Consider the following 23431-nt stretch of genomic DNA (forward strand, 5'->3'; position numbering starts at 1 on the left):
CCACAGTTCCGTGCTTTGGCTCTGTTGGCTTGTTAAGTCAGTGAGTTGTGCTCATCTTATGTCTAGCAGGTTATCGAGCCAGCATGGAGAGGCTAGCTCATTGATCCCTGGCGCCTGGAACCCTGAGAAGCTATCAGACGGCTTGGGCTGAATGCCATTGGTTCACGTCCTGTAGCGAAAATTGAGGTAAGGCCAGTCAGAAACTTATTCTCGAGTTTGTTTGGAGTTTGTATGAGGTGGGCAGGTCCAGGGGAGTGGTGATCAAATTGCTGGCTGGTCTGTCCCATTTTATTCTGGGTGAAGGGTTTGGATGTCCTTTAAAAAACTTTTTGGTGCAAAAGGCTTTGAAATGTTGGGCCATATTGGCTCCAGTTCCTCCGGATTCTCAGCGTCCCATTGATTTGAGTCTTCTTGTGCATTTGTTGCTAGCGATACCGTCGGTTTGCTCTTCAGATATCGAAGTCCGGTTATTTAGAGTGGCTATCGTGATGGCTTTTCATGGAGCCTTTCGGGTATCTGAGTTAGGGGTATCCTCTAAACGGGTCCCTCCTTCTCTGCTCTCATCACGTTTTTGTGGAATATTCGGCAGTTCTTTGTCGGAAAGACGGACCAGTTGAGGAGGGGTCGTTGGGTATCAATGCAGGCATGCAATAGACCTGAGGTGTGCCCTGTGGCTTGGAAAAACGATATCAAGATCTTCTGGCTGATTCATGCGGATGGATCCCCCATGACCCATTTTCAATTCGGTTGGGTGCTGAAGTGCTGCGTGGAAGCTGTCGGGTTGTCCCCTTGCGACTTCGGAACTCATTTGTTCTGGATTGGTGCTGCTACGTTGGCTGCAGCGTCAGGTTCTTCAGTGGTGCAAATCAAAGCCCTGGGCAGATGGAAGTCTAGTGCCTATAAAAAATACATTAGACTTCAGTAAATTGGTTTTTGCATCCTAACTTGGGGATTAGCTACCCACCACATCTGATGAGGTCTTGAGGAATTTTGTTTTACCACTAGTTCTTAACCCAGGCTTCTGCCGGCTGGTGCTCGTTTTGTGCTTTGCATAAAGCCAAGTTAGAATTCCCCTCCCTTCCCTTTTGTGATAGACGCTCTGTCATAGATTTGACTTTTCAACTTTTCTTCTTCTTTTCTGTTTTTACCTATCCCACGGTTACCTTACATTCCTCTTACAGTTGCTTGATTGGATTCATGTCCCATTTGGATCGTGGGTCACTCGTTTGTTTTTCTGAGCTGGGAGGTCCCATTTTAGTCGGAGGGAGGTCTGGTTTCTAGTTTTAGGTCGAGTTAGATGGTTGGGGGTTCGTGGTATGCATTGGAGTTCCCTTATGACCTTTTTGTTTAGTTCAGTTAGTTCTTTCGGGTTCCCATTGGTGTTGATCATTCATCTGGGCGGTAATGATTTGACGCCTCGTACGTCATTGGATTTGCGATTCTCAATTTTGGCTGATTTGTGATCGCGGACATGTGGGCTTTTTGTTTGATTTTGTGGTCAGACATTATCCCAAGGCGTGTGTGGAGAGATGGTGTGCCCCCTGGGGCCCTGGACATAGCTAGGAGATGGATCAATTCGATAGTGGGTTGCCAGGTCATTCCTCATCTTGTAATAAAGTTCAGGGATGTTCATCTTTTAAGACCGGACGGAGTCCATTTGAATGAGGAGGGTTGTTGTTTTGTTTTTGAGGGATTACCAGGGTGCTAGATTAGTGTAAGGTGGTGGCGCGGTCCTTAGAGGTGTCCCCGGTTGGTGGGAAAGAACGGTTGCAGTCGCCATCTGCCTTTGCAGCTTGAGCTGCTCTCCCTTTCAATACATGACTAATTATACCCTACTGGGGTCAGTGGCCCCTCACATTGTGTTATTGGATGGGAAGTGGATACCTTAGGCAGGATAATCGGCTGGTGGATCGGATTGCCCCCCATTTGGAAGAGTGGTGTGAGTATTCAGTTAGTGATAATGCATTGTGGGGCCGTTCTTTCTGCGCCACCATACTGTGTCTGTCTCTTTTCTTTCTCTTATTAGCCAGTTCAATTACAGTTCAATGTATAGTTAAAATAGTTTATTAGCGTAAATATACTGTAAATAAATAAAGCTGACCTCCCTTCCCCTTACACAGGTCTCATTGTCGTTATTTCAAGGTATAATACTGTTGGTTTACCCTGTACTGTCAAGAGAAGGGCACCCATCAGGTGATGGGGAGTTCAGGGTGAGAGCTAACTGCGTTATCACACCATTACCCACACAGTGGTCACTGTGGTAACTAGGGGTGGTGCGACATGTGCCGTGGCACAGGGCACCGCAGGGCAGGGGGCGCTATTCAGCTGCACCTGTCAATTTTCTGTTTTTAATCATTCTTACTTGTGTCTTGCTCTTTTTTGATACCTGGCATCTCCTGGCTTCCCCTATCTCCTCCCTGTCCGACTCCCCCTTCATCTGGGCTCCTCCTCTCCAGTTACATCATGTACCTGGGACTCGAACCCATCATCCATAATTATTGTGTATTATCACTGCAGCCATTGTATTCACACTGTACAAAATTTGGCAGTGACACCTGACTTTGGTGGATTGTACAATTGGATCAGTACCCCTTCATCATATTATGGGACATATAAGATATGTCATGACCCTTCCTCATTAGGCCACACCCTTTTTTCTGTCACATGCCTTGTGTCCTTTTATGAGATATTTGGGAGGGGGGGAAGTGTGTGTGCAATGTTCTTTCCGGCCCAGGGCACCAAAAAGTCTTGTTACGGCTCTGTCACTGATATGGGAGGGGCTTTGTGACGCAGAACATCCCCACCTACCTCATATGCAGTCTGTCTGTTCTCCTCTTACTTTTAGTGTCTCCTGGACAAGCCAGGAGAATAGGCAACTCTGATGAAAACCAACAAGCCATTCTGACTGATGGGCATATTTATCAATATTTTATTGTACTAAAATATTTTACTAGACTAATGTGATTTTTCACACCCATTTCACATTATATTAGTATCACTTAAATGTATCAAAGGACTTTTGGATGCAGAATTTATTTGGAAAATTCTCCTCCATGCCCTCAAATTTGCATATTTTTAGTATGCAGATTGCATTTCCCATACTTGTAATTGGAAATGCCTTCTGATTCAGATTTACTAAACACAAATTGTTAAATAATTTTGGAGGGAGCCTTGCGATAATAAAAACCATCTCGGCTTTACAAAGGCTTCCCTCTGTTTTTCCTACATGCTGACAGGCAGAGCAGTGCCCTGAGGTGGATTCTGTTATCAGCCTGTGTCTATAATAGACCAGAGGCTGATCACAGAGAAAAAAAAAATCATAATAATAGAAAACAAATAAAATAAAACTTACCTCCACCCAGGGATTGTGATTGGTGGGCTTCTTCTGTGACCTGGTCAGCTGATCTGTGCGGTCAGCTGAGATGCCAGGCGGAACTTCAGCTGACCGCACAGATCAGCTGACTAGGTCACAGAAGGATCCCACCGAGCACAATCCCTGGGTGTAGCGTGCAGGTAAGTTTTGTTTCATTATTCTGTACTATAACTATGTATTTTCACTGTAATCAGCCTGTGGTGTATTTAGACACACAGGCTGATCACAGAAGACGGCTCCGGATGCAGGGGCATTGAGGCAGAAGCATAGCCGTGGGGTAGGCGGTGCATGCGCAAACACATTCTCAGGGTATTTTTTTGCAAAAAATACCAGAGAAGTGCAGGGAAAAGTCACAAGCTCTGTTCCAAGATGTGAGTTATAATACATTCATGCAATATTTGCAAATATAGCATTGTGAATATAATCGAATTATTCGCATCAAAACTGCGGATTGTGATAAATATGCTTCTGCGGGAGAAAAGTCACTGAGATAACAACTGCGGAGACACCATGGGGACGATTCAGTTACCCACGAATTGCAGGTGCGATGTGCTGCAATGCAGGGGTGCCTGTATATTTGCCATTATATGATTATACGGTGCCCTTCAATGCGGCTTCATCGTTGTCATTTGTGCGCACATCAATAGCAGCGAATAAAAATCGTTGATGTAGGCTTTCAGCAGGATTCGTGTTTTACGCAACATTTCAAGATTATAAAATAAAACACATTCTGTATCTTTGCTTACTAGTGAATGATGAAATGCTGATTAGCTTGTTAGGCAGATAACCTGTGACAAAGCATTCCTGTGGTAAAAGGCCTGATATAAGAGGCCGATGGAGACGTCTCACTGCATGTACTTCTCTAAGGCACACCCATGGCAGCAGATTATTTTTACTTACCGTATTCCCAATCAAAGTCCAACAACTCACTGCATACTCCTGACTCCAGTAATCAACTCACTATTGTTTGGGAAAATGTCTCCAGTACTGGGGATTGGCAGACATTATGGCGAAGGTCATTATTTAGCTATATTAGATGGAAAAATATACATGCCACAGATATCTAGTCAGCCTGACCATCTTCATAAACATTAGCACTGACATTGGGAATAATAACCTGGTCTCAAATTAGTCATTGATATAAATCAAGCATTTTGCATCAGTTCATTCATTGTGGACGTAGATAAGTGGATATGGGTACGGTTTTGGCTGAATCGTCTCTACCTCACAAATTGGCACCCAAATTCCATGGGACCCATTCACCAAGGAAGATACTAAGGCTAGTTGGGAGGGGTTCTATACTGAAGGGTAAGGGGACAGTAGGAAATTAATATTGTAGGTTAATTTGGTTAAACTTGAGGGCAAGGGGGCATCACCAGTCTTCCTTCTTGCCACAGGCACTAAAATTTTAGTTATGGCTATACGGTACCATTCGGTGAAAACGAGGGTCAGCAAGAACCTTCCAACGGAAAGTGTCCAATGCATCGAGCATCCTGTGGCACAGTTTGGAAACCTATTAAGAGAAAATTTACATAGCGTGTTTTGTTCTATTGTAGGTTAAAAAAATGCTCACCTCTGTTAAAAAAAAAAAAAAATAATAATAATAAATGGTACATGCGTCTTAAATTGTGTTCATTTAAGTGTTGAATTCCCGGTAGAATATCCTGTAATAAAAAAGAAAACAAAGGTGTAGGGTGTCAAACTTTTTTTTTTTTTTTATAAAACTTTTAGGGCATAATTGAGTTGGTCACTGCAGGGTCCAATGTCTCTTTTTTTTACTAGTATTGCTTCTGCAACTTTAGGCAATACTACTGCAAGCCCCCCACTTGTGCCCAGCCGTATATCTGCAAGGAATGAGACCCCCGGAGAGTGAATGCATCTCCTGCATCCCCCCAATTCCTAGTGAAGTTCACAGGATCGAAAGATATCGGGAATCGTAGGTCCGTAGGGAGCCCCCGGGCGCAAAATGTCGCAAAACACTTACGGAGCCCTGCCAAACCCCCGAAGTGGTCAGCTGCATCCTTCTCCTCAGCGGGCATCTCCCAAAGAGGAGAAAAGAAAAGTCGGTAGTTTGATTTAAACACTTTTTCACTTTCCGAAAAGTGCTTTACCTAAACGATAAAACATTGAGGGGGTCTATTTACTAAGCAGTGATAGGAGACAAAGTGAAAAGTGATAAGGTGTCAGCCAATCAGCTCCTAACTCAGAGTTTGCCGACTTTTAGCTCCCTCCTTCCGGGAGGGAGCTGTCGGGCGTCCTCAGCAGGGGGGCGTGGCCCGGAAAATTACGCATCAACGTGGGTGGAGCATGGGCGTGACAGTGCGATCGCGTCATTGCGGCCCTGACCCCTCTTCACAATGCCGAGATTAATGGCATTGTGAAGCAGGGGGCGGGGCCACGATGACGCAATTCAGTGGGAAACGCGTCACTGGCCCCCCCGCTGCCGGGGATCATGCTGTATTCGCGTGGTGGGGGGGGGGCAGACTGGTCGCCGGGGACCGGGAGGCTTGCCTGCCTTTCCGAGGGGCCAGGAGCTGCACCCGATATTCGGGAGGGTAGGCAAGTATGCTCCTAACTGCCATCTCACAGGCTGTGTTTGAAAAATGACAGTTGGGAGCTGATTGGCTGGCCCCTTATCACTTTTCACTCTGTCTCCTAACACTGCTTAGTAAATAGACCCCTTAATGATTTCTTATTTTATTACCAATGTTTAATTTTTCCGGAGAGAGGGAGCAAAAAGTAAGCAAGGGAGCCAATGCCTTGTACCCCTGGCATGTTTAAGCTTGAAAATGTAAAAGGGTGATGTTTTTGTTAGGAAAACATGGCTTTTAGAAGCCGCCACTTAGTAAACTAAATATACTTCCAAGTTTTTTTTGTCACTATTAAAAAGACAAATTCATTTACCAACATTCTGAAATATTCCCAAACACACTGGGGTCGATCCAATTAGTCGCGATGATCTCGCAGGTGCGAGTCAACGCGGCAATGGGCGCACTTTCCGGCAGCCCGAACTGGCAGAATTTTGTTCGCAGCCCCGTAGGGCTGCAAGCAAAATTCTGCCAATTGGGGCTCATAGCGGGCCGCGAAGGGTGCGAGATGCTTGTTCCGTTGCCGGCGTTTTAACGCCGTTGCAACGGCAACTCGCACCCTTCGCGGCTAATTCGATTGACTCCACTGAGCTGCTGAGCCGGAGCATCCAGTTATGTGTACGCCAATAAATAACAGTGCACTTTTATTATTTTCTATTTATTTTGTATTATTTATAATTTTCTATCAGTATTGTGTGTATATTTGTTAAACTGACTAAAGAACACACTAGCAAACATTATTATTATTATTATTATTTATTTTTTTTTTTTGCATGAGTAAAAATTATATTTTTTTATTGATGTAATTCCCCCCCTCCCTTTTTTTTAATATGAATGTTTAAATCAAATGGTCTCTCCCAAAATGGCGCCGTAGCCCAAACAATAGCTCCTCTCAGGTACATTGAGAGCGACAACCGTTTCCCAGACTTGGCTATCCCTGCCCGGCGCTTTGCATCATGGGAGTTGTAGTCTGCGGCCCCTTTTCCGGCTCGTCAGAGAGCGCCGGTATGACTACAGCTCCCACAATTCCTCGGCTACCCCTGCTGCAGAGTCTACAGAGGAGTGTGCGGAGACAAGAGGGTGCCTGTGTGCACTTTAGTCAGGGGGTCAGTGTGTGCCAGGACCCGGGGATCACCCATCAGGAACCCCCCTGCCACGACTGGACACCAGTGCGGACATAGGTTTGGGAGATGACCTTAAACTGAGAGCAGCAGCAACAGCTCCTTGCCTTACTGCAATGCTGCAAAATCCCTTTTCATTCTCCCCCCTGCTTCCTCACTTGGTGACCAGCCTTGTGCCCCTCTGTCTGTGATCCTATACCCCTCTTACCCTGCCATTGGCCCTTTTACTGACTGCACTGCCCAACATGAGACCCAGGGCCTGATTCATTATGGATCGCAACTGTGATTGCGCACGCAATCTGCCGGTTGTTGCGTTCATCGCAATGCGTGAACCGGCCGCTGCGATGGGGACTGCGATCGGAGTGACTATACAGATTCATCGGAAGTGCCTTTTGTGGGCGGTGACGGGGTGATGGTCGGCGAATCGCAGGCGTGCCAGTGCGTTTCAACGCCGTTGCAGGGGCGTGCATACATGATCCGCTACGATGCCATACGCAGCTCGAGTACACAGTGCGTGCGATGAGGTTAGCGATTTCTGAGTAAGGTCAGAGTTTGTGCAAGTGTATTCGTGAGGCTGCGATGGTGCTCGATGGTTTTGCGGTCTTGCTAAGTATTACGGATGTGTGTAAGGTAAGGTGGGCGTCCCTGGAATGGGTATGAAATGCCGTCAGTCAGGATGCCTGCTGTCCATATACCGACAGCGGCATCCCGATGCTCAGCATCCCGACTAGGGTCTGGTAAGTATAATAACACTCCCTTCTTCTCCCCCTAACCCTCTGTTCCTAAATCCTAACACTAACAATCCCAGCACCCCCGTTAGTGCCTAAACCTAACCTCCCCATTAGTGCTTAAACCTAACCCTCAGCCCTTAGTACCTAAACCTTCCCCCTTAGTGCCTAAACCTAACCCTCCCCCCTTAGTGCCTAACCCTAACTCCTCCCCTTGACGCCTAAATCTACCCCTCCCCCCGCTTCCTCGCCTGCCCCGCGGCTAAGTCCTGACCAGCCCCGCTATACTTAGGTTAGGCATCCCAGCTGTTGGGATTACGGTGTCAGCATGCCAACTACTGTCTGTATTCCGGCGCCGGCCTTCTGATCGGGTAGTGGCATTCCGGCGTTGGGGTTTCGGCAGCCGGGATGCTGGCTGTAGGTATACTCGCTACATTTCAGCGTCCCTATGTAGTGCTACGACGGCTTAGCGATCGCAATGGATTAACATATCATCGCAGCCGGACTGCGTGCGTAATCGCTGCCGCAATCGCAGTTTCGATCCCTAGTGAATCAGGCCCCCAGTCAGCAGAGATATGGTGCAACCTCAGACACTTCATGATATTTGTATTTAATAACAATATTTAGTATGCAATGCAGCCCTGGCTTAGAATTGTCACAGCCCCATTTGTGGAAAGTACCAGATCCAGTTGCGGATGTGCACTGTATATTATTTCATGGCATTTGACAAACAAGGGTCTTGATGCATTTGATTGCCCTTTGGTGCATAGAACAGAGGTTTCCGGACTCTGTCCTCAAGGTACCCTAACAGCCCAGGTTTTAAGGCTATCCCTGGCTGAGCACAGATGGTATAATCAAACTGACTAGAGGTACTAGTTAAGTCACCTGTGCCCAAGCATGGTTATCCTTAAAATCTGGACTTTTATTTTTTCCAACACAGATTGAAAATAAATAAACCTCTGGTTGCCATGGACAAGCTGCCTTGTTCTTTTGTCCTGATTTTCTTAAGGGCCCCCTGTGTTTGTAAATGGTACAGGGGACATGAGCGATGGGACGTCTGTCACAGGATGCAGACTTTTAACATACGTGTTGGTGGACGATGAAACACGATCTTTCATATAGAAACAGCTGTAACCATAGTTAGTGGGAAGAGAAATTCAATTATTCTCTCACTTCCCACTTTGGGGTTAATTCATGTCTGTGTCTGCTGGGTAAGAGATTACCATCCGTACCACAGGTGCTAGGCGAAAGGCCTGGGCGCGTTTAGAGCATTAGAACACGGGATGGTCATGGCAGTCAGTACATACTGCTCACAGCTGTATGCTGGCATTATATAAATAATAACATCACTCAGAGTGTCTGTAAAACATTTATCGTCTATGTACTAAGGGCTGTATCCAATTAGCCCGAACATTGTTCGAGCGCTAATGGATCCTCGCGATTAGCAAAAAACTTGTCGATTATCCCTGTTTTTTTTGCGAAAACACAGAGTCCGCAATAAGCTCGCAGACCTAGGTGTTTTCGGCTTTTTATTGGGGGGGGGGAAACGGCATTTATCATGGACACATCAGGTCCCGAAACAAATCCACGATAAGTGCCGGCGTCGGGCGGTATTTCGAGGCTAATAGGATAGCCCCGCCGCAGTCAATTAGCAGCGCTGCTAATTGGATACCCCCCCTATGACTTGGAGTGAAATAAAGTGAATGGAGGTAAAGTACCAACCAAACAGCTCCTAATTGTGTTAACTGTAACATGACAGGAGCTGATTGGTTGGTACTTTCTCTCTCCCCAGGGCTTAATACATAGACCCTTTAGTCATACATATGTTCTTATGAATCAAAACAAACCAGGCAACATCTCTGCCAGGGAATGGGCCTGTCTGCATTTATATTACACTTATTAAATAGAAAACGTGAGTGTGTCATCCATTACATGAGGAAGATGTGTGTCTGGTACTGGATTAACCATTTATGTGTTGACTGAATGGACCCAGGCGCTCATTGGTTGATTTGAGTCACGCTCGTTACTTAAATTCAGCTACTGAGTCCCTGTTAGCTCGGGCCAGTCGTAAGTGGGAAATCCCGAACCAGGGTACAGGCCGTGTCAGTATGTCTGTAATCCAGGTCTAGCATGGAAGTTTTTTCTTTTTGTTATATCGTAATAAGTGATATGTAATAACGTAATAGTGACATGTAATAACGTGATATGTAATAAGTGATATGTAATAATGTAATAGTGATATGTTGATCGTCTCAATCGCCCTTGTGTCTTGCAGCCATCAGACAGCTCTCATCCTGGAGGGACAACAATGAGCGTATGGGCCCGAGCTGGACTCCTGGGATCTGTCATATATTGTCTGCATAGGACGAATAAGGCGTCTGCTGAGGGGAAGATGGACAAGGCACAATTGCGCACACAACGGCGGGAGTACGAACTGAAGCTGGTGCAGGTGGTCTTTCGTCATGGAGCACGGACCCCATTGAAACCCATCCCACACAACCAACAGGTATGGTGAGAGCAGCACCTCTATTCCAGCGAACATGTGAATGACCTATATCGGTGCTCTGGTGTCTCCCTCTGATGGCTAAAGAGGGGCCCAGTTCTTCTTTATAATAGGGATTAGGATGACTCCGCTTTAGAAGGTCCTGGCCTCCAAAACAGATTCACTGAGGCTCATTTAGCATTTCCGTAGAACAGGAAACAACTCCCTCCATACGCCTATAGCCCTTTATGTTATGTAAGTATGTAAGGAATAATATTGCTTTATATTACACTACTGGTCAGAAGTTTTAGAACGCCCACGTTTTCCATTTTTTATTGAAATGTCCGTTATTCCAAGTGCAGCAAATAACCTGAAAGGGTCCAAAGATAAGCGGTAACCTGCTAGAGGTTATGCGGCCCATACACGGTAAGATTTTTTAGACGATGTGCACGATTTCGATCGATCACAACGATCAGGGATCGATCACAAAGATCATCGTGTGTGGTTTGGCATGCTGTACGACGGCGATGCGCGTACCCTGCCCTGCGCCGGACCTAGAGGGAACACTAGGGAGGGTTATAATACTTACAACCCCCTAAGTCATTTGGTCAGGGGTTCATCATACTGAAAGGTAATGACCCAGGACATACCTCCAGGCTATGTCAGAACTACCTTCCAGGAAAGAACAAGACGGAAGCTTCATATCATGGAATTGGCCGCAGAGTTTCCAGACTCACACCCCATGCAGCTGGTTTGGGATGAACTGTACAGAAGGGTGAAAGCAAAACAGCCTACACGTGTGACGCATTGGGGGGTATTCAATTATCCTCAGGGTTTACCCCGCGACTAATTGCTGACAAAAATCCCCGCTGAGCGGGGAAATCCTATTCGATTAAATAGCCTTTCTTCTTCAGGGTCCATAGGGATCCACAGGGATACCTTGGGGTTTAGGTGGAGGTTAGCACCAGACAGTTAAAGCTGTTGACTCCCAGGGTGCACTGGTCCTTCCCCTTATACCCCACCCCTAAGCCGGAGGCCCTTCAGTTAGTTCTGGTGTCTGCAGGAGTCAGACCACCGTTTAGACAGTGGGCTGCGATAGGCAGCCCATAAGCATTTTATTTCGTAGACTTATTAGTTTATTGAGCTACAAGCTGAGTGTTCAGCATCAGACTGTCTATGACACGTCTGTGCTGACACTCCAGCACCTCTCCAGGCGTCGCGACTCCAGTTCCATCTGGTACTCTTGACGGGCTCCCCGGGGACCTCGCTAGCTGGCCCCGTGGGATGACCATTGACCTCAACTCAGACACAGGGGACAGGTAAGGCGGGTTACAGCTTGTGGTAACCTGCGCGCGGGCAGTCTTTCCTCCGGTCTCAGGGGACAGACTGGAGGACGCTGAGTGTGTACACCGGGGAAGTCCGCGTGCTCCATTAAGACCACTAGGGTATGCATGGTGCGGGGAACCAGCGTCCCTGGGGTCAATAATCAGCCAGGGGAGGCCAGCTTTCTCTGTTTAAGCGGCCCCTCCCGCAGCTTAGGGCGCGATTTCGCAGAGGTATAAACCACTGTGAGTTGCATTTTCTCTCCGGCCACGCCCTCTCAGAGATCTCCGGCCACGCCCTCTAAGATCTCCAGCCACGCCCTCTCAGAGATCCGGCCACACCCTCTCAGATCTCCGGCCACGCCCTCTCAGAGATCTCCCGCAGCCATCTTCTCAGCTCAGCCACAGCTCTCTCCAGGAACGCAGGGTCCCCCTACATACCTCTCCCTGGAACCAGGTTATATAGTGCTATTGCCTACCAGACATTACAGTCTGAGTAGTTGTATGTAGTGCCAATTGTGCAGTTATTTTTCAGCATTGTATGCGATCTGCTAGCGCTGTCTGTTTGATATTTCCTATACTGTCATACTTTGCCTATCACATTCTTTCTCTCTGGGTCTCTTACAATACCGGTGTATTCAGGGGCCATATATGCTTCATTTCTCATCGGATTTGTTTAGTTATCGCATACTGGGGCAGTTGCACTACACACAGTGCCATATATGTGCTACAGTTCTACAGCTTTATACAGGCTTGAGCTAGCTATTTACCTTACTTCCCCCTTGTGTTAATTCACAGTGGTGATAATCTGCCTGATACTGTTGTGCTATTTCACTCTGCAATATGTCTAACACAGGCAAGAGTAACAGAGCAGCTGCTGCACCCATATTACTCTCCTGTAAGTCATGTGCAGCAGGATTGAATGAGGAAAATTTAATCCAAGAGGGACTTTGTGCCGTTTGTTATAACACACCTGGCCCATCAGCTCCCCCAGCCCCTATCCAGGAGACCCCATGGCTTCCTTTACTCAGGTGCTAAATTCACTTGTAGACCGCCTAACTGTCCCGGCAGTAATTCCTTCTTTGAGGTTGCCACAGAATGTACTGGCTGTAACTCCCCCTATGGGGTTGCCACAACAGGTACAGGCTATACCAGTACCTACTCTGCCCGCTACCCTAGATATGATGGTATCCAAGGCTGTTAAAAATATATTACAGGATGAGAAATCACTACCCAGTAAAAATAAGTCCCCTGGTTTCCTCTCAGTCCACGCTCCTTCCAGATTCTGAGGCTTCCTCTGACGAGGCTGGAGAGGTGGATTTGTCTAATACTGAATCTCCCTCAGGGGAAGAGGAACTACAGGCAAAGACTAATATCCCTGCCCTAGTTCGAGCAGTTAGAGATATACTTCACATAGACAATGATGAACCCGCTCCATAGTCTAAACACCCTCTGTTTAAGAAACAGAAGATAAACTCTGCAGAGTTTTCCTATCTCTGATCAGCTAGCTGAACATGTGATGGCTGCCTGGGAGATACCCGGTAAAAGTTTTCAGCCGCATAAGAGACTTGACCCATTGTTATCCCTTTCCAGCTGTTCATTGTACGAAGTGGGAGACTCCCCCGGCTGTGGACTCTCGTATCATGCGGTTGATCAAAAGTTGTACCTTGCCTATTCCGTCTGCTTCCTCGCTGAAGGATCCCATAGATAAAAAGGTTGAAGCTGGTCTGAAATGAATGTATTCCCTTTCAGGAGCCTCTGCTCGCCCATCCATGGCTATTGCTTGGGTGGCCAAGGCAATTGAAGGCTGGACATATGCCCTCGAGGAGCTCCTCCCTGAGGACGCCTCTCAGGACATGATTTCCCTTGTGGCTCACATTAGGAACGCAGCCTCCTACATAGGAGATGCTACGCTGGACGTAAGTCTTATATCGTCCATGTCAGTGTCTGTCCGTCGCTCTCTGTGGCTACGGTCCTGGAAGGCAGATGCAGACTCTAAAAAGGCCTTAGAATCACTCCCTTACAATGGGGACATTTTTTTGGACTCTATTGTCACTTCTTTGGCGGCTTCAAAGACTGCTTTTCTGCCTTCTGCTTCAGCTGCTAAACGGACAACGTCCTTTAGAGGGATTCGCCCCCAAGGCAAACCTAGGGGCCAGTCCTTTCCTCGACAGCAGGCTTCCTCTAAGTCAGCCAAACCCAGGCCCAAGCAGGCCTGGACCTCCCGCCGTCTCTTTCCTAAGACAACCACCCCGCCAATTTTTCCACACAGGCCCTTCCTCGGACCCAATTAAAACCCTGCTTCTACAACAGGCTATTCAGTCATCACTGCAGGCGGGTGTGATAGTTCCGGTCCCTCTATCTCAGAGAGGGACAGGTTGTTATTCCACCTTGTTTCTGGTTCAGAAGCCGAATGGGGCTTACCGTCTATTCTCAACCTCAAATCTCTGAATAAATTCATCAGGGTGCCCATATTTTGGATGGAAACCCTGTTCTCTATAGTACTAGCTATGGAACCGAGAGACTTTATGGTGTCACTGGACATTCAGGACGCTTGCCTACATATATCTATAGTGCCTTCTCACCAAAAGTTTCTCAGGTTTGCTGTTCAACAGCAACATTATCAGTTCCAGGCTCTGCCCTTTGGACTATCTACAGCCCCACGGGTCTTTATCGAAATTATGGCGGTCATGGCAGCTCATCTCCGTTGTCAGGGAGTCAGACTGCTATCATACCTGGACGACCTCTTGCTATTAGAACACTCCCCAGAGGTTCTTCAGCAACACCTTCAGGTTACCATTGCCTTTCTGCTAGATCACGGCTGGTTAATCAATTGGAAGAAATCCTCCCTGGTTCCTTCCCAAAGAATGGTCCATCTGGGGGTTCTGCTTGATGCTCAGGTTCAAAGAATCTTCCTGCCGGCGGACAAGATCTCCACACTGCAACAACTTGTGCGCAGACTACTCCACAGTTGGCGAGTGTCCATTCACTCAGCGATGCAGGTCCTGTGGTTCTTCAGGCTCTGCAGACCCGTCCGTTTGAACCCCTGGAATCAGTGGATCTCAAATATTTAACAGCAAGGATAATCTTTCTTCTGGCTATTGCCTCTGCCCGAAGGGTGTCAGACTTGGGGGCACTGTCATGTCGCCCCCCCTTTTTGATTTTTCATCCAGAGAGGGCGGTTCTTCGTACTCGCCCTGGTTTTCTTCCCAAGGTGGTCTCTAAATTCCATATCAATGAAGAAATTGTAGTCCCGGCCTTCTGTTTACCCGATGTTTCGGCTTCCTTGGATGTGGTCCGTGCTCTCAGGATTTATGTGGACCATACCGGTTCCTTTAGGAAAACAGATTCTCTATTTGTCCTCTATGGATTCCATAAGAAGGGCTGGCCTGGAAACAAACAGACCCTGGCCAGATGAATTCGTACGGCTATCTCTCAGGCCTACTTGCAGTCAGGTCTCTCTGTGCCAGCTACCATCACTGCTCATTCCACTCGCTCTGTGGGACCTTCGTGGTTAGCTCGCCGTGGCGACTCAGCTGAGTAGCTTTGTAAGGCGGCCACGTGCTCCTCGGTCCACGTCTTTCTGCGTTTGACACATTTACCTCTCGGGATGCTTCATTTGGACACCGGATTCTCCTGTCAGCTCGGGAGCGTCTCCGCCCTTGAATACTGCTTTGGGACATCCTCAAGGTATCCTTGTGGATCTCTATGGACCTTGAAGAAGAAAATGAGAGTTATGGTAAAGCTTACCTTTGTTAATTCTCTTTTCGAAGTCCATAGGGTTCACAGGGCACCCACCCTGACGACCCTGGCTTCTCTGGGTTGGTTTTCCTGGTCACTGGTCTCCGTTTCCCTCTTGTTTAGAGTGTGATTCTTCTGTGTACCAGTCTTTCTTCTCTCTTGTCCTCCTCCTGCCATTGGCTTGCTAACTAACTGAAGGGTCTCTGGCTTAAGGGTGGGGTATAGGGGGAAGGACCAGTGCACCCTGGGGGTCAACAGCTTTAACTCCCTGGTCCTTACCTCCACCTAAACCCCAAGGTATCCCTGTGGACCCTATGGACTTCAAAGAAAGAGAGTTAACAAAGTTTTACCTGCGCCGAGAAATCGTGATTCAGGCACAGGAACAGCGGAAACAATGTTTTCTACTTCAGGGTCCATAGGGGGTCCACAGGGTTGACCTTGGGGTATAGCTGGATCTGGATCCACGGGCACCACGCAGTTAAAGCTTTGCTGCTCCCAGGATGCACTTGGGTCCGTCCTCCTCTATACCCCGCCCCGGCCACAGGCACCTCAGTTTTAGTTGGTGCCCGGCCGGAGTCGGGTCACCCTGTCGCAGTGGGGCTAAGCTTTATTTTAAAAGAGAAATTTTTTATTTTTTTCTACTTTTTTTACACTGTTAGAGCGGCAGCATCAGACTGTCCTTTAGGACGTCCACGCTGCCGCTCCTTCTCCCCGCTGGCGCCGCGACGCCAGTACAGCTCTGGGGATCGTGGCGGGACCCCAGAGCCTGTACTAGCCGGGCTCTGGGGACTCCCTTGACTGCTGCCGGACGCGACGGGGATCAGGTAAGCCGCGGGTCGCCGCGTGCGGCGGCCCGCGGATACTTCAATGCAGTCAGGAGCCTCCGGTCTCTGGGGACAGACCGGAGGCGCTAGCGGCGGCGGCGGGCTCCCCCTCAATTGAGGAATACCCCGCGTGTCCGCTAGACCACCAGGGTATCAGGCTGGTAGCGGGACCGGCAACCCGGGGGTTAATTGCTAGCCAGGGGAGGCAGCCTTCCCTGTCTAGCGGCTCCTCCCCTCAGCTCAGCGCGCCTTTCAACTAGGAGTCTGGCGTCGCTGAGCTGCTCTTATCTCTCGGCCACTCCTCCTCTGAGGTCTCCGGCGGCCATCTTTACTGGCACATCGCAGACTCCCAGGCGGTATCAAGTGGACCGGTCCCCCTGTGTACCTCTCCCCTGCTAAAGGACAGTGTACACAGCGCTATAGCCCTCCCAGACACTGAATCTGGGCGGTTGATTGTAGCGGAAGGTGCAGTGAGTATAACTTTTCTGCATTGTATGTGACTATTGCTAGTGCTGCCTGTCTGTGACTTATTCTCCTTTACTGTCAGCTTATACCTATCCTTTTCCTTCTCCTACGGCCCGGCAGGTGTGTGGGGGAAGGGCGTTTTTCTGAGACCCTCACTTATATAAAACACGTATTTGTGGGGTCAGTCACATACTGTTGTGTGCTACACAGTACCATATCTGGGCTGTTGTGTCGCATACTGGTGAGTGCGCGGGTGTTAAAACCGTAATTCCTCTGGTGATACCTGTTTCTTGTGATTTATGGTATCATGTCTGATGAGGAGACTGAGCGCTCTGTGGCTCCTGTGCTATTTTCCTGCAGACGCTGTGCTGCTGGAGTTGATGGGGAGGACTTATCTCAGGATGGTCTGTGCGGGCGGTGCCAGCTGGTACCGGGCCCCTCCAACCCCCCTGTATCACAGGACCCTCCTTGGGCGATGTTTTCACAGGTGCTGGCGTCTATTGCGGACCGGTTATCGGTCCCATCAGCGGTCCCTTCTAGGGCGTTACCGCAGCCCACCATCCCCCATTCCCCGAGGGTTCCACAAATGTTGCGGTCTTCCCCCGGGGCCCAGACTGTGGGTCCTTACTCGGGACTGCCTGTGTATGTGCAGTCTTCCCCAGGGACGTGTCAGTCTGTAGTGCCTTTGCAGAGTTTTGCTCCGACGGCTCCTCCGCCTTGGGTGGATGTTCTATCCAGCTCCGTACAGAGTCTGGCGGCTTCATCCTCGGCGTTTCAGTCCATGTTGCAAGGTGATGTGCCACCAAGGGTGTCTAAACGTCCGGTTGTGAGTTCACTAGCTGCGCAGTTGTCGGACTCGGAAGTGTCCTCAGATGATGGAGAAATCCATGAGGACTCTGACTCTGATGTCATGGGGCAGGAGGTGGAAGCTAAGTCCTCCATTAATGTTCCAGCCTTAGTTAGGGCGGTGCGGGCTATCCTACATGTTGAGGATGATGCGCCGGCTCCTAGGTCGAAGTTTCCTACCTTTAAAAAGGCCAAGGTGACCTCAACTGTGTTCCCCCTGTCTGATCAATTATCGGATCATATGGCGGCGGCCTGGCAATTACCTAGTAAGAGGTTCCATCCACAGAAGAGGTTGGCGGCGAACTATCCTTTTCCTGAAGCTCATTGTAGGAAATGGGAAACTCCGCCGGCGGTGGATTCCCACGTTACCCGCTTGATCAAAAGCGCGACGTTGCCATTGCCGTCTATCTCCTCTTTGAAGGATCCCACGGACAGGAAGGTGGAGACTTGTTTAAAGTCCATTTATTCTCTTTCCGGGCGGTGGCTCGCCCGTCCATGGCTATCTCCTGGGTGGCTAAAGCCATTGAGGCATGGGCCAATGCCTTGGAGGATACCTTTCCTGATGAGGCTCCGGATATCCAGAGAGCGTTAGTGGGACAGATGCGGGATGCAGCTTCCTATATTGGGGAAGCGTCTTTGGATGCCAGCCTGCTCACTTCTCGGGTGTCGGCTGCAGCGGTATCTGCTCGGCGCTCCCTGTGGCTGAGGTCCTGGAGGGCTGATGCAGATTCAAAAAAGGGTCTGGAGGCCTTGCCTTTTAATGGTGATTTACTATTTGGTCCGGATTTGGACAGAATAGTGGATACTTTGGCTAAGTCCAAGTCGGCTTTTCTCCCTTCGGCCTCTGCGCCGGCTAAAGTGAGGAGCTCTGCCTTTCGGTCCTTTCGGGTTCAGGGTAAGGCCAAGGGCCAGTCCTTCCCGAGACATTGGGCGACCAAGGCCGCACCCAAGCCCAAGAAGCAGGCATGGAGTGCTCGGCGCCCTTCTTCCAAGCAGGAGGATAAGCCTGCTGCCTGATGGGACGGGCCTCTCTCTGGGGGACCCCAGAGTGGGAGGCCGACTTCTCCAATTCGCCCAGTGTTGGCACAATACCACCACGGATGCCTGGGTTCGAGAAGTAGTCTCTCAGGGGTACGCCCTGTCTTTTCGGTTCAGGCCGCCCCACCAGTTTTTCTGTACGAGTCCTTCTCTGGACAAGACCAAAGCGGGTCAGATTCAGGTAGCTATAGAATCCTTGCTACAAGCAGGGGTCATTGTTCCCGTTCCGCAGTCTCAGCGCGGGACGGGGTACTATTCTACTCTGTTTCTGGTACAGAAACCCAATGGTTCTCATCGCCCTATCCTGAATTTGAAGTCTCTGAACAGATACCTCAGAGTTCCCAGGTTCAGGATGGAAACGTTACGTTCCATCATTCTGGCGATGGAACCCGGGGATTATATGGTCTCCCTCGATATCCAGGACGCCTATCTCCATGTGCCCATAGCACCGGCACATCAGCGGTATCTGAGGTTTGCTATCCTGAACCATCACTACCAATTTCGGGCGTTGCCTTTTGGCCTTTCCACGGCTCCGAGGGTGTTCACCAAGGTGATGGCGGTTATGGCTGCCCACCTTCGGGGTCAGGGTCTACGTCTGTTGCCGTACCTGGACGATCTTCTGCTGCTGGCGAGCTCCCCGGAGGTGCTTCTTCGACATCTCCACCTGACCATTGCTTGTCTTCAAGCACACGGGTGGTTGATAAACTGGAAGAAGTCCTCCCTGATTCCATCACAGCGGATGGTTCATTTGGGAGCCCTGCTGGATTCTCGTCAGCAGCGGATTTTCCTGACTCCAGAGAAGGTCTCCTCCCTGCAGCTGCGGATACACAGTTGCCTGAGCAGTTGCCGCCTGTCGGTCCATTCAGCTATGAGAGTTCTGGGGTCCATGGTGTCGACATTCGACATGGTGGAATTTGCCCAGTTCCATTCCCGGCCCCTGCAGGGGCTGATTCTATCGGAATGGAACGGGTTACCTCACCGGATCCGCTCTCAGATGCTGGTGTTGTCCGCGGAGGTTCGGCAGTCTTTGGCTTGGTGGCTTCAGACGGTGCATCTGGTCGAGGGGCGCCCCTTTTGGATCCCGGACTGGGTCCTGCTCACGACGGATGCCAGTCTTCGGGGTTGGGGGGCAGTGACCGGCTCATTATCGCTTCAGGGTCGTTGGTCTGCGGAAGAAGCACTTCTCCCCATCAACATCCTGGAACTGCGGGCTGTGTACAGGGCCCTGCAGTCGTCCGGCCCCGCTCTTCACGGAAGGGCGGTTCAGGTGCAGTCCGACAACGCCACCACGGTGCAGTCGGGCAGCAATGTCGGAGGTGTCTCGCATTCTTGCTTGGGCGGAGTGTCACGTTCCAGCGATCTCGGCAGTCTTCATTCCCGGAGTCCTCAATTGGGAGGCGGACTTCCTCAGCCGTCACGATGTGCATCCCGGGGAATGGTCGCTTCACCCAGAGGTGTTTCAGCTACTCGTGGACAGGTGGGGGCTGCCGGAGCTGGACTTGATGGCCTCCCGTCACAATCACAAGTTGCCCGTTTACGGGTCAAGGACAAGAGACGCAGGCGCCTGTCTGGTAGACGCTCTGTCGGTGAAATGGACGTTTCACCTGGCGTATCTGTTTCCTCCGATATCCTTACTTCCTCGGGTTCTGCGGAAATTCAAGCAGGACGGCGGCACGCTCGTGCTGGTGGCTCCGGCGTGGCCCAGACGTCCTTGGTACTCCGATCTGAGGTGCCTCTCCATCGACGCTCCGTACCTTCCTCAGCGTCGGGACCTGTTGTCTCAGGGGCCCTGCCTTTACCCGGATCTGGGTCGGTTGTCTTTGACGGCGTGGCTCTTGAGACAGCCGTCTTAAGGTCTAGGGGTTTCTCCAGTTCAGTGATTGGTACCATGCTTAGGGCACGCAAGCCTGCCTCCGCGCGGATTTACCACAGGGTGTGGCGCACTTATTTTCAGTGGTGTGAATCCAGAAACTATGATCCGCAGGTGTTCCGGGTTTCCAGAATCTTGGAATTTCTTCAATCGGGTTTGGACCTCGGCTTACGCCTGGCCTCTCTGAAGGTTCATGTGTCTGCTTTGTCCGTGTGGTTTCAGCGACGGATTGCTACACTGCCAGATGTTTACACCTTTTTCCAAGGTGTTCTCAGGATCCAGCCTCCCTTCGTGCCTCCGGTGGCTCCATGGGACTTGACGGTGGTACTGAGGGTCTTGCAGGGTCCTCCTTTTGAGCCGCTTGAGTCGGTGGAGCTCAAGTGGCTGACGTTTAAGACCATTTTTCTCCTGGCAATTGCTTCGGCCAGGAGGGTTTCAGAATTGGGGGCGCTTTCCTGTCGCCCTCCTTTTCTGATTTTTCACCAGGACAGGGCAGTGCTCCGCACGCGTCCTGAGTTTTTGCCCAAAGTGGTTTCAAAGTTCCACATTAATCAGGAACTTGTTGTGCCAGCTTTTCAGTCACCTGATCTTTCTGCTGGTGAGGCTTCCTTGGATGTGGTCCGGGCACTTAGAATCTATGTGGACCGGACTGCTTCGGTTAGGAAGTCGGATTCTTTGTTTGTCCTCTTCGGTTTTCACAAGAGGGGTTGGCCTGCCAACAAGCAAACGTTAGCCCGTTGGCTTCGTTCAGTTATTTGTGAGGCTTATGCGCAGGAGGGTTTACCTGTGCCAGCCTCTGTTAAGGCTCATTCCACTCGTTCTGTGGGTCCCTCTTGGGCTGCTAGACGTGGCGCCTCCGCTGTTCAGCTGTGTAAGGCGGCTACTTGGTCTTCAATTCAGACGTTTTTGAGGTTTTATGCGTTTGACACCTTCGCCTCTCAGGATGCATCCTTTGGGCGCCGGGTACTCCTTTCAGCACAGGAGCGTCCCCGCCCTTAGTTGAACTGCTTTGGGACATCCCCAAGGTCAACCCTGTGGACCCCCTATGGACCCTGAAGTAGAAAACAAGAGATATGGTAAGAACTTACCTTTGTTATCTCTGTTTCTACGAAGTCCATAGGGTCCACAGGGCGCCCGCCCTGACGCACCTGGCTTCAAATGGGCTGTGTGGCTGGTCACCGGTTTTCCGTCTCCCATTTCTGTGAGTATGGTTTCTTGTGTGTTCCAGTCTTCCTTCTCTCTGTTTAGTCTCCTCCTCCGGCCTTAGCTGCTTACCAACTGAGGTGCCTGTGGCCGGGGCGGGGTATAGAGGAGGACGGACCCAAGTGCATCCTGGGAGCAGCAAAGCTTTAACTGCGTGGTGCCCGTGGATCCAGATCCAGCTATACCCCAAGGTCAACCCTGTGGACCCTATGGACTTCGTAGAAACAGAGATAACAAAGGTAAGTTCTTACCATATCTCTTGTTTTTTCTTCCCTGCGCGCAAATCTGCTTTTGTGTTTTTTCTTCGGTCTTTACCTCGCAGCTCCATTCTGACTGTGGGGACTCGTACACGGGGTAACCCACCCTAATTGAATAGCTCCGGTGCACAACTAGTGCGGCTAACTGAACACCCCCTATTGTGGGAACTTCTGCCGCTGTGCTGGGGAGAGTTTTCTGTACAATATGTGATATCTATTGTAGGAATAACGCCACAGGTGTGCTCCCCGGTTATATAAGAGGTGTTATAAAGTTACTCTGATGCGAGAAAAAGTAAGATAACATATTGTTAAACAAAATTATTCTATGATTTATATTTTTATCTCCAATTGTTTCTTTATGTGCTTTAATTTCAGACATTACACTGCGAAAAGACTTTTGATTGGTAGTGTACATTCTGCAAGTAGTAATATATATAATAAAGGAAATATGTTCGTCAATACAAAGATGCTTTATTATTACTTATTAGTTAAAAAAAAGAAACCAAAAGGATAATGAAATGTCCTAAATGATTACTCAGCACATCACTGCACGGGATCTGGTCAAGATCCCGGCAAAGGGGATGCCAGCTCTTAGAATACCGGTGCCGGAATCCGGACACTTGTCAGAATTCCGGTGCCAGCATCCCCGAAAGTAAGTAGTGAGGTTAGGTTTAGGCACTAGGGGGAAGGTTAGGTTTAGGCACCAGGTGTGGAGGGTTAGGTTTAGACACCACGGAGGAAGGGTTTGGGGGAGGGTTAGAGTCAGGGTTAGGCACTAAGGAGAGGGTTTAGTTTAGGCACCAGGGTTGGAGGGTTAGGTTTACACACCACGGAGGAAGGTTTTGAGGGGGGGGGGGGGGGTTAGAGTTAGGGTTAGGCACTAAGGGTAGGGTTAAGTTTGGGCACTAGGGGTGGAGAGTTAGGCTTAGGGACTAAGGGTGGAGTGTTAGGCTTAGGCACTAGGGAGGGTTAGGCACTAGGGGTGGAGGGTTCGGTTTAGGCACGGCGGAGGTAGGGTTTAGGGGGAGGGTTAGGTTTATGCACTAGCGGGAGGGTTAGGCTTGGGCACCGCGGAGGGAGGGTTAGAGTTGGGGTTCGGCACTTGGGGGAGGGTTAGGCTTAGGCACTAGGGAGGGAGGGTTAGGCACTAGGGGGAGGGTTATTTTTAGGCACGGTGGAGGGAGGGTTAGGGGGAGGGTTAGGCTTAGGCACCGCGGAGGCAGGGTTAGAGTTAGGCACTAGGGAGGGAGGGTTAGGCACTAGGGGGAGGGTTAGGGTTAGGCACTAGGGGTGGAGGGTTATTTTTAGGCACGGTGGAGGGAAGGTTAGGGGGAAGGTTAGGCTTAGGCACCGCGGATGCAGAGTTAGGGTTAGGCACTTGGTGGAGGGTTAGGGTTAGGCACTAAGGGTGGAGAGTTAGGGTTAGGCACTAGGGGGAGGGTTAGGGTTACGCACTAGGGGGAGGTGTAGGGTTAGGCACTAGGGGTGGAGGGTTAGGTCTAGGCACCACGGAGGGAGGGTCCGGGGGAGAGTTAGGGTTAGGCACCATGGAGGAAGGGTTCGGGGGAGAGTT

General features: G+C 49.8%; 1 protein-coding gene across 3 annotated transcripts in view; it reads left to right on the forward strand.

The window, feature by feature from the left end:
* The first annotated feature begins 6984 nt into the window (after positions 1-6984).
* ACP6 (acid phosphatase 6, lysophosphatidic) overlaps positions 6985-23431 on the forward strand; it is a 71105-nt gene continuing 54658 nt past the window's right edge. The window contains exons 1-2 of one of the 3 annotated variants that reach the window (XM_088472556.1): positions 6985-7067; positions 10086-10316. In XM_088472556.1, the coding sequence (XP_088328682.1) occupies positions 10119-10316 (198 nt within the window). In that variant the 5' untranslated portion in view covers positions 6985-7067; positions 10086-10118. Of the gene's footprint in view, positions 7143-10085; positions 10317-23431 lie in introns of all 3 variants that reach the window. The other 2 variants (XM_088472553.1, XM_088472554.1) reach the window with 2 other exon arrangements.

The sequence above is a fragment of the Taudactylus pleione genome, unplaced genomic scaffold (assembly GCF_031769625.1).
Source record: "Taudactylus pleione unplaced genomic scaffold, aTauple2 ptg000126l, whole genome shotgun sequence".
Lineage (NCBI taxonomy): Eukaryota > Metazoa > Chordata > Amphibia > Anura > Myobatrachidae > Taudactylus > Taudactylus pleione.